Source organism: Anabas testudineus, chromosome 5 (assembly GCF_900324465.2).
Source record: "Anabas testudineus chromosome 5, fAnaTes1.2, whole genome shotgun sequence".
NCBI classification, from domain to species: Eukaryota; Metazoa; Chordata; class Actinopteri; order Anabantiformes; family Anabantidae; genus Anabas; species Anabas testudineus.
Genome location: NC_046614.1, coordinates 19,573,988 through 19,585,666, shown reverse-complemented (window position 1 = coordinate 19,585,666; position 11,679 = coordinate 19,573,988). Strand labels below are relative to the sequence as shown.

The 11,679-nt window shown below is 39.4% G+C and overlaps 2 protein-coding genes across 2 annotated transcripts; both read left to right on the top strand.

The window, feature by feature from the left end:
• The first annotated feature begins 2,517 nt into the window (after nt 1–2,517).
• csrp1b (cysteine and glycine-rich protein 1b) lies at nt 2,518–7,078 on the top strand. Its single transcript, XM_026346787.1, has 6 exons — nt 2,518–2,636; nt 3,549–3,658; nt 4,086–4,254; nt 4,494–4,623; nt 5,830–5,923; nt 6,414–7,078. Exons 2-6 carry the CDS (start codon nt 3,550–3,552, stop codon nt 6,488–6,490), a joined length of 579 nt encoding a protein of 192 aa, XP_026202572.1. The 5' UTR covers nt 2,518–2,636; nt 3,549; the 3' UTR covers nt 6,491–7,078.
• Nucleotides 7,079–7,410: 332 nt separating this feature from the next.
• LOC113155405 (troponin I, slow skeletal muscle-like) lies at nt 7,411–11,423 on the top strand. The gene is made up of 6 exons (XM_026350102.1): nt 7,411–7,430; nt 10,275–10,314; nt 10,402–10,533; nt 10,647–10,736; nt 10,911–11,087; nt 11,319–11,423. Exons 1-6 carry the CDS (start codon nt 7,411–7,413, stop codon nt 11,421–11,423), a joined length of 564 nt encoding a protein of 187 aa, XP_026205887.1.
• Nucleotides 11,424–11,679: the final 256 nt, after the last annotated feature.

Sequence of the window (11,679 nt, the reverse complement as noted above, 5' to 3'; positions counted from 1 at the left end):
CTCTTCTCTCTCTCTGTCATGAGTGTAATCACATGCACACATTCTACACAAATAACCAAGGCGGATGTCCACAGAGCAGAAACAGAGGGCTAGTGTTGACCAATGGTGGGCTATTAATAGGCTTCTTCGGTTCATCATTGTCTCTTCCTATGATGGTGAAGAGCCTGGAGGGCTTGGAGAGAGGGAGGAAGGCAGACCAGGCAGCATCACTCTGCTGGCTTCTACTTCCCTTCTTGTATTATTACAATTTCACATTTCAACAATGCTGCAAGTGTTAGTGTGAACGCTTTTGCTGACTGATTTAAAAAAAAAAAAAGATAAATGCCGAAGGATGTACAAGATTGTGCTTTGTTGTGGTCAATAGCAGGATGACTTTAGTTTCACAGACCATGCATCCATCTATTATTGTGCAAAGGTCACATGTGTGATGTGCTGATAGTAAAGTGTGAAAGACAGGGAGCCTGTTTGTGCACCATCGCTGAATGCCACAGTTCACAAGATCACCAGCTAAATGCCAACGTTGTCAATAATGTAGGTGTAGGAGTATTATGCATAGATAATTGTTGTTGTATCCTGTGTCAAGTGACCACTCCACACACTCATAAGGCCCCAAAAATATTGTTATGGTACTAAAACATAAAAAAGAATTAAAAATCTACATACATACGTACATCGCAGCAACGTGTGTGTAAATAGACAATTACAACGTGCTCTATTAAATCATGTCTGTCCACTCCCATAGTCCAGTTATATACTCAGTTCATGAGTCCAAGCGAATGTTTGTATCAGAAATGAAATAGTAGCATTTGTAATGTTTAGTGTACTTCAGGCAGTCCAGAGATGGGACAGTGAGGTCACAGTGACCTTGACCTTTGTTACTTTGAAGTCATCTCCTCAAAACATTCCTGACACCGTGTTCTCCAGAATGGAACAGTCAGACAACCTGAAAAACAGGAAGAGCATGTTTATATGCACAGACCTTTGCTCTTCTTCTCCTCTTCTAGGCTCTATGACTACAATCTGCTTGAATTATAAATAATCAACTCACCAGAATAAATCATTGAGATAAAGGACATCTTACAAAAATTATATACATCAAGTTCAAATCGCTGCATCACCATCTGCTTACAGCTTTGCCAGATTCATGCAAAATATGTGTCAAGTTAACATTGTTACAAAGAAAAATGTGACTCTCCAAGTCGCACGATTTACATCAAAGAAGGTGTCTGGTCACGGCGAGTACTGTAATCTATGTAGAAAGGAAGTCATTCCATGCTTTCAGAACCACTTTCTAAGACAGCAGAGTTTCATCTTCATGAACAATGATATTAGCTGCCCAAACTTTCGGCTTCATCAATAGTTGTCAGAGACGGAGCAGCAGGAGTTGCACGCGTCCAACACACAAAGCCAGAGAGTAGTTTCATGAGGACATACATATCAGTCTGCATACAAATAAATAAGGACACGGGCAAGAATAGTTGGATGGCTGAAAGCAGAAATTACTTAAAACTGTGTCATAAGATGCTTATTTTGCTTCGAGCTTGACATCAATTATATTCTTGCCATCAATTACTTCTCTTGAAATATCTAATATGCCATAAATACAGTGTGACAGCTGGATTTAAATATTGTAGTTTAAACAATGTGATTAAAGTGAAGACTTTTAGTTTTTAGAGTTTTGACATTGTGCAGATCCATATTTGGTGAACAACTAGAACCTGTGGCCCATTTTATTTCACTGGGTCCTGGTTTTAAGCCAATTCATCAAGACTATGATACTAAGCAGAACTATGGGGGTTTTATGCCAAATAGAGGAATGCTCCTGACTTGCCAAATCAGTCATCTGACCTCAATCCAACAGATCATGTGTTTCACTTGCTTAAGACCAGACAGATGGAAAAAAGGAAAATTCCCTCAAAACAAAAAGTAAAGAAAACTACAGTACAGTGTTTTACCAGGTTACTTCCTGATTAGCTGCATGCGGACTGAATAGGATTTGAAATTAGCATTAGCTGCGTTTTTAGCCACTTAGGACAGCACAAACTTTAAATAGTGATCATCACCCCCAACCCTGCCTTCTTTTAATTAGCACTTTGTCGGTCTCCTGCTTGATGCCATGAACACATTTCTGTGGAAAACATAGTTGCAACTTGATTAAATTATCTCCTAACATAACGATCATAGGCCTGTATGTTCACAGTTAATGTAAATACTGTTTCCTCTTTTTACCATTTGGGGTCACTGATGTGCAGAATTACCTTGAAGCTCAAAAGCGTGAGTACCTTAGTAGGTATGACATGTCACTTTTTTTAATCCACCTGCTCCTTACATTTCAGTCTGAGCATTTTCTGGCAGGTGATTTGTGATTTCCCCAAGGTAAGTTGCAGATACATTTATTGTGAAGCTCTTTTTGTCCTCCATCCTCCCTGCTCATCATTAAACACTACATCTTTCTCCTCCTTTTCCCTCCCTACATCTCTCTCCCTCCGTGTCTGTGTCATAACTCCTCCCTCAGTTCAGCCTAGTGTCCATTCAGCTTCACTTTTAAGCCTCTTCAGACAATTGTCTCTTCTCCACTCTGTCATCTCATAGCATCGCTGAACCAGAGAGAGGAGCACCCTTTCACCTCAGTGCAGGTAAGAGGTCAAGTTATGTTGTCATTTGTAAAGATACAGGAAAGCATGAAACAATATATAGTTTATCTGATTTTATTTCACAACAAATTAAATAAGTCTTTTCAAAACTATAATTCCCTGAAAGTGAATAAATTGTGCTAAAATTCTTTATTTGACAGTGGACAACAAAGTTATCTTTAATCTAACATTTGTACAGTGGTGTTGATTAACTTACAGTTAAGTGGCCTGACTTTAAAGATAGGAAATATCCTGTTGTCTTTGATAGGAGGGGTTTATGTTGCAAACATTTTCCTTTTCAACAGGAAAAGCACGAGATACTGTAGGTAACAACCCTGAAAAGGTGCCGCTGCCACTGCTCTGCCAGAGTTTTGCATGTAAAAATAAGAACTGAATGCAGGTTTAAACTAACCTTTTTCAGAAAATTCCTGAGATTTGATATCTGAATTATTACAGTGTTTTTCTTTTGGTGATTACTAAACTAAAATGCAGGGAATTTCCTGTTTATCCAGAGTGATCTAACAGATTACTGAATTACTGAGTGGACAACAAGCACAGGGTAATGACATGTGAAACTAAAAACTAGTCACTGGTGTCTATACAGGATGTATTCTGCCAACATTTTACCTGTAGGAGGTAGTTTGGATGCTATCTGAGTCACACCACTTTGCATTTTACAACCAGGGAAGGACAGCCCTTCAGATATCTACCTATGCTGGTACACTGACACGAGAAGAGGGGAAGAATACCCAGTGTATCATAGCAAACTGGTACTTCTCCTTTTATAGGTATTCTATGTGAGTGTAGCAGATGGCCTCTTGTCTTTTGGGCGACACTGTTGTGAACTCCAGAAGAAACTATTATATACACAATGAATGCACCATGTATACAAGTGCGTCTCCTGTATGCTCACAGAATGCCTTTTGGAGGAGGAAACAAATGTGGCTGCTGCCAGAAAACCGTCTACTTCGCTGAGGAAGTGCAGTGTGAAGGAAAGAGCTGGCACAAATCCTGTTTTCTGTGCAGTAAGTGTTTAAGTTCTCAGGTATTCCACTTTTCTTTTTACTTTAAAGACTCAGAAATCACAAGAAGTACCAGAAAGGAATGCAGAGCATTTGGCATCAGGGCAGGAAAGTGAGCATCTGCAGGTTTTCACTCGGACATCTCAGCCCTTATTTGGATCCACTTGAAACATTTGACAAAGTATTGGTTCCTTATATGGCAGAGGAAGGTCCTCGCACTCCCCCTCTAGCAAGAGTTTATCCGAGTCCACTAGGCACATTGTGGGCATGCACTCTTCCTTACAATGTCATGCATAGTTTTAGTAATATCATACCAAAACAGGAATAGAAACAGGGAATCCAGTTTTCTTTGCAGCACTGTAGGGGTGAAAAGATTTATGGATTTAAACTTTTTGTTTTTTTTTCCCCCCTCCATTTTTGTTGTGCTAAGTGGTCTGTAAAAAGAACCTGGACAGCACAACAGTGGCCGTTCATGTGGATGAGATCTACTGCAAATCATGTTATGGGAAGAAATACGGCCCGAAAGGCTACGGCTTCGGAGGTGGGGCCGGGACTCTGAGTATGGACACGGGAGAGGGACTGGGAATCAAGCCTGAAGCGTAAGTAAACACCACCCTCCAGTTAGTCTAACAGAATTAAGTTTCATAATGTATATCCAAATTTATAATTTAAAATAAAAATGTGTGTGCAAACTAAAATGACTTCTTGTCCTGGATCAAAGGTTTACGCTGAACAATTAAAAATAAAAAAAATTATCTCATATTCGTATCAGCATTTCTTAATAAACTGAACATCACTGCCTTACTGCCTTCTTTAAAGCTCTGTTTTTTCTTGACAGACAAGCTCCTCATCGCCCAACAAACAACCCCAACAACTCCAAGTTTGCTCAGAAACCAGGAGGCTCAGATCTTTGTCCTCGATGTGGTAAAACAGTGTACGCAGCAGAGAAAGTTATCGGAGGAGGCAATGTAAGAAATATCTTTACTGCTATTTCAGTATTTTAGGGGGGTGGGGGGTAATGTCATCTGTACTCTTAATTTGAAATTAAAGTTTAAGCTTTAATTTAAGGGGTTTGACATAAGTGTGGCATTAACCATTCAGAAACACACCACCCATCCAAAAGTCACTAATATTTGTTTGGACCACCTGTAGCTTTGATTTCGGCACCTTGTCATCTTTTTTGTGTGAAAATGATGAGTAATGCTCCCTGAACCACTCTTTCACAATTTGAGCCGAAAGAAATCCTGACATTGTCATCTTGGAATATGTCCGTGACATCAGTGAAGAAAACATCCATTGATGGAATAACCTTGTCATTCAGTATATTCAGGTAGTCAGCTGACCACATTCTTTGGTCACGTAACGCTGTTGAACCTACACCTGACCAACTGCAGCAGCCCCAGATCATAGCACTGCCCCCACAGGCTTGTATGGTAGGCAAGAGGCATGATGGGTGCATCACTTCACCCTCCTCTCTTCTTACCCTGATGCTCCCATCACTCTGGAACAGGGTAAACCTGCACTCATTAGACCACATGACCTTCTTCCATTGGACAGTTCTTCAGTTTTAGTAGTGTCATCAGTCTCCTTAAATGTTTTCTTTGCTTGATTCATGCCAATAATTTGACCCTTCTAAAACACATTAACATCTTTTCCACAACAACAGGATGTATCTTCAGACATGGTTCTTTAAGAAATTAGAAGCTACTCACTGCATCAGTTAGGGTTAAATAACTTGTTGGCTGCTCAAACATAATCATCCATGCAGTAGTAGTTACCTATTTGCTTAGTAAAATCTAGGTGACTTTTTTTGGACAGTCAGTGTATTACAGATGTACAATGACAAGACTGAAGGCAGAGATCCCCAAACAGGATTGCAAAGGATTTTCATCCAAGTATTGAAGGCAACACTTACTGTATGTTTGTAATTGTGTTAGCTTGTTCCATTATTTATAAAAAGGTCCCCAAAAACCAGAGTGTGTACAAAAATGGTTGTAATTCCCAAATGGTTAATGCCCCAATTTTCATTTGAAATTCAATGTGGTGATGTACAGAGGACAAATTACCAAAATACATATCTTGGTTAAATTTCTTACAAACATGAATGTAACTAATAAGAAAAGTGGATAAATTCTCTCTCAGTTCTTTCATCAAATTCTTTGCTCTCTCCTCAGTCCTGGCATAAGGGCTGCTTCCGTTGCGCCAAGTGCGGCAAAGGACTAGAGTCCACAACCCTCGCTGATCGGGATGGGGAGATCTACTGTAAAGGTCTGTGTTGGTCAACCAGCGCTGAAATAATAATAGATAATATAGCAAGTGTGTGTGAAGTAAATGTATCAGCAACCATTTAGATAAAAACAGTGAGGAGGATTTTTTGGATTTTGGACTGTTGATCTGAACAAAAAGAAGATTACATTGAGCATTTTGAGCTTTCGTAGCTTAGTCATTAGTGCAAGAGCAATAACTACTGCAATATTTGTAGATGTTTCGGGATATGCTGTATTACTTGCAGACAGTTCAGATTAAGAGTGTGTGCAGAGTAGAAATATTTGCCCTGAATTACTTAAGACAGAGGCCCAATAGTTCAGACGGCCCTCTGATCTTTTGCCATTTATCATAATTTTTTCAAGAGAGAAATTAATATATAGGTCATAAAATTTATAAATAATAAACCCTCCAATTTTGTGATTAACTGATGTTAATCTTCACTCTGCTAATGTCTTACAGTGTTTATAATTCACTGTAATTTCATTCACAGGTTGCTATGCAAAGAGCTTTGGTCCTAAGGGATTTGGCTTTGGTCAGGGGGCAGGAGCTCTGGCTCATTCCCAGTAAAGCCTGAAGCTTCAGCACACCTGGAACTGCAGATATTCCTTCCCGGATCCTCCTGCCTATTTTAATTTGTCCTTTCACTCCAGCTACAGGCATCACAGAATCAAAGAAGCACACAGCTCACACGGCATTTTGTACATGTGCAAGTGGATTTTGCTCTATGCTGTATGTTGCATTGGAAACAGGTTAATAATCTTCTAGGTTAAGGCACATATGTAAAACATTCATACAGACTGAATTCTAACGTTGTTTAAATGTGCACATTGTTTGTAAACTGACACGTACTGGGGCGAGTTTCAGCTAAAAGACAAAACAAAAAAGGAATAAATTATACATATGTACAGTAGTTTGAATAGGAGGAGACACTCGTGTTGTAATAACGGAACTGACTTTGGCAAATGCTGAATTTGATTAACATCTAAAATAACTAAGGACAAAATGTTTTCCACGCTGTACTGACAGCTTGTATCACACTTCAGTTCCAGTCAAGATAAAGCCAGATCTACCGTCTTAAATGTCAAATGCTGTACATACTGTCTTAAAACATATATTATTGCCAAGACATACAATAAATATCAGGCAGCAAAAGCAGTGGAATTTGTCTTACTCTTCACTTGGCACGCTCTGCACAACTGCCATTGTTATTTTTGTGGTGCTGATCTGATGAAATCAGTGTGTGTGTGTGTGTGTGTGTGTGTGTGTGTGTGCACACGCTTATGTCTTGGACTTGTTTGCTACTGCTTCTAATCATCATCATCATCATCACACACACAGCAAAATGCCAGCTGTTGTGGTGAACAACAGAGTTGTAGTGTTCAGCCCCATCCCCGCCTGCACCGCGGGGCTGGCACACTGACTGGAGTGCCAGGCAGCTGTGGCGGTGACGGTAGTGGAGACTTGTTTGTTTTGACACCGATTATAACATGCATGAGTCACAGCAACAGCCACACTAGACCTTAAATCTATGCAAAGATGAATGCATTATACTCAAACCACAGATTGGTCCCAGACCTTTAATGCATTTAGATTTATAATAAATCAAAGAAAAATGTGTTTCATCTTCAAAAGTGTCAAATATATGAAAACACTATACTCCAGATTATAACCTGTGGTAAAGGTAGTTTCACGTCAACAGTCACAGAATGTATGTAACATGTATTATATAACTGCAGTGCCTACTTATTCTACTGCACTGCATCATTTACTTAACAGAAATTTGTTGCATGTGAGAAATGCTCTACTGTAAATTGCTATATAATCCAGTGGCATCTGAACACATGACTTTAGTTTCCAAGAGACGTTGCAGCAAACTCACAAAGCACTTTGTTAATCCTGCTGCCATATATACTGTGGAATTATAATCAGCTGCCACGAGTAAACACACTAGGTCTCGGTGTCGTAAATCAAATCAGCATCCCAGACTTTAAAGTCCTGACTCAGCTAAAATAAGAGAATAGCCCCCCCACTCCAAAAATAAATTAGTGTGCATGTGCAAATGCAATTACCTTAGACGTCTACGTCTACAGACTAATTTCACTATAGACACTGATTCATTGCTTTTCTTGATATTCTCTTAATTTGCACAGCACGTTACTAGAAATATGAAAATAAACAAACCAAATACAAGTGATTATTCTCTTGATTATTATCGCGTGACTCAACTCAGACACACAGACGGTCACGGAGACACCTCAATCTACTACTTTACTTTGTACACGCAGATTCACACAGTCCCCAAACACACCACATGCACATATTAAATCAAACCGGGACCCTGCATCAAAGAGTGGCAGCATCAGATGGTGCTGCGATTCGTCTATGTTTAGTGGCGAAGCCTTTGCCAAAAGTACATTGGAAAATGCATTCCTGCCTTAGAGCCATGGCTTAGCATTGTCTGCAGCTATTATCCTAATCAAGAGGCCCTGCAGTCTCAGAGGGGGTGCTTGAGGAGGGAAACGTCTCCAGCATCACTCTCAGAAAATCATCTACTGTACAACAACAAGACTCAACTTGTTAGTGTGTTAACATAAAGAGTAGAGATGATCCTGCAGTATGTAACAGTTAGATTGTTAATCTGTGTTTTACTGAACAACCAGCTGAAAACTGATAGGATGTTGTTCATCCTGTTGTGGCACAGAGAAAACAAACACACTCATTATTATTAAAATTAAAAAGCAGAGGGCAGCGACCTGTCAACAAAACATGAGCATCACAATCTTGTTATCCTGAGACCACCCCCTCTGACTGGGGAGGTGTGTGTATTTCCATTTAAGTCTTCTTGTGATACACAGGAGGGACAAAGGGGAGCAGGAGATTAATATCCTGGCGTTCTTCTCTCCATCACTTTGTGTCCGTCCAGATCGTCACAGAACAGCATCACACACACTAAGGTAAGGCCACATTACACTACAACCACATTCCTAATATTATCCAATACGAATGTAATTTTACTGGGTGAAAGTAGTTGCAGGTTGATCTGTTGTTTAAGTCACCAACTCTTCAGTTTTATCTGAATTTAAAAGACGTTCAAATGAAAATGAAACAATATTAATTATATTTCTACAACAGTTCTTTAAATCACTGATCATTGCATTTAATTATCACTTGATCACACGTCATTTAACTGTCCGACGATGAATGGATGCATGAATGAAACCTATCGTACAGCTACTGTAAAAATAACACCTAACAAATCAAGGTACATCATCACACTCATGCTAAAATATATTAAATATTACATATTAAATATACATAATATAATGTGATAATTAGAAATCATTGACAAAAATAATCTCCAACCAACTGCTAGTAATTATTTTACAATTACAATTGTAAAATATATTCTCTACTGTAATTCTAATATCATTTTTCTGTTTTCTCTTTCTAATATTCGTTATTTGGCCACTGCTGCTACAGTCAAGTTCAGCTCTGTTCCAGGAACCGGGCACTTTGTCTATATTTGTGTCTTTATCCAGTAGAAAAGAGGGTCAAAGCAAGAAATGTTATCTATCTGGAATAGCTGCCATGTTTTGAGGGGGGGTCCTGCATGTTTCTCCCTGTCTGCCATCACTTTCTGACGGGGACGTGTGCCATCAGCACTGCGAGGTGACTGCTGGATTCTGTGCAGCCCTTTGGTTAAGATGCAACAACGACTGATAGAAAACAAAGAACGTTTGTCATGTCGTGTGAAAAGTTACGCCCATGAATGATTTAATAAATAACATGTAACATGGTCACAGTTAACCCAAGATTACAGTTCATATCTATAGACACTGAATTTCTATTCTAGTAACATTGTGCAGTCGACTGTAGAGGAATGCATCTATAATGGAACCAAAATGGGAACCACAGAGTTAGGACCAACTGGGGGTCTAGACACAAGTGGTCCCCACTGTTGAGCACTTCAGAGGCAAACGGTTTTATTTTTGTCTTCCAGGGGGAATTGAAATAGTCAAGATGCCTGAGAAAGCGTAAGTCTGTTATTGTTTCCCCTTCCAAATCTGAGTATCAGTTTCATACAGCAGATGGGATTTATCTATAGAACTGCAGATGAAACAAAGATAATCACAGTTTTAATTTCTTTAATTCTTTGTTATCCACCGTTTGATTGTAATGTCTCTATGTTCTTTGTCCCTCTGACTTCAAATTATTTTCTATCCACAGGCCAGAGGTAAGATTTCTTAAGGCTCCATCAGCTACGAAAGATTATTTATTGCTGCCACAGAAATATTTAAATGCCATAATATTAAAATGCCAATTAAAAAATATATACTCCTGTTTTACAGAGAAAATCTAAAATCTCAGCATCTCGCAAGCTGATGCTGAAGGTGAGTCCTCAGTCACGTGCACAGACAGCATCAAATTTAAAACGAGGTAAATTAAAACCCCTGGTGGTGCTTTCTGTGGTGTCTCAGAGTCTGATGGTAGCCAAGGCAAAGGAGGAGCTGGAACAGGAGATGGAAGAAAAAGAGAACCAAAAGGCAAAATACCTGGAAGAGAAAGCTCCTCCAATCCAGACCAGCGGCATGTCCTTAGCAGAGCTGCGGGTATAATTTACATTCAGCATAAACATATTGAAAACTAAGTCTATTGAAATAACAACACGTGTTATTTCATCCAGGAAAGAGATCAAATTAATCTTCTCTTCATTTCTGTACAGACGTTATGCGACGAGTTGCATGCAAAAATAGACGTGGTGGATGAAGAGCGGTATGATATTGAAGCTAAAGTGTTGCACAACACCAGAGAGGTAACAGAAAACTGATGCAGATAATTCACATAACAGCAAATGGACATAAACTAAAGCTGAAGTTAAACTAACAGCTGCATGTTTTGAAGTGACTGCAAGTTTTTATCTCTTATAAGTAACTCGCTCAGGTGAACTTTCAAGGGGCATCAAACCTCCTCTGTTGTTTCCCCTCAGATTAAAGACCTAAACATCAAGGTACTGGACCTTCGAGGGAAGTTTAAGAGGCCCAACCTGAGAAGAGTCAGGGTTTCTGCTGACGCCATCCTGCGCTCTCTACTGGGCTCCAAACACAAGGTCTCACTGGATCTACGAGCTAATCTCAAATCAGTCAAGAAAGAGGACACGGAGAAGGTGGGAACTGAAACATATGTAGTCAGAGTTAAGACGAAGGCGTTTTGATGAAGATATAAATGCACTAAACTACTGATGGAACTGTAGCAGACCCAACATAAACTGATAAGTCTTAAAATGTTAAAGCACATGTGCCAACAGAGCTTATTTCTAATAACTACTGTAAGAATCCAGGTGAGCTACACAACACACTGAGAATAAACAGTTTCCCCTGTCTGCTCTGTGCTGCAGGAGAAGACAGTGGAGGTGAGCGACTGGAGGAAGAACGTGGAGGCCATGTCGGGCATGGAAGGCCGCAAGAAGATGTTCGATGCAGCAAAGGGCCCCAACCAGTAAACACAACAACTGGCTTTACAATTTATGCCGAATCCCACCACTTACAGTTCACCGAGTTGAATAAAGTACAAAACAACAACACCAACTCTTCAAGGAGTGAAAAATATTTTCTGGTTTTTCATATGTTTTTAGCTTAAATCTACATTTTCTGTGTTTTGCTTCATCATCAATGAGATAAATTAAAGAAAATGCTGTTTTTTTTTTTTTTCAAATATTTTCAATAATAAAAAGTAACACTTTGCATTCATTCACTCTC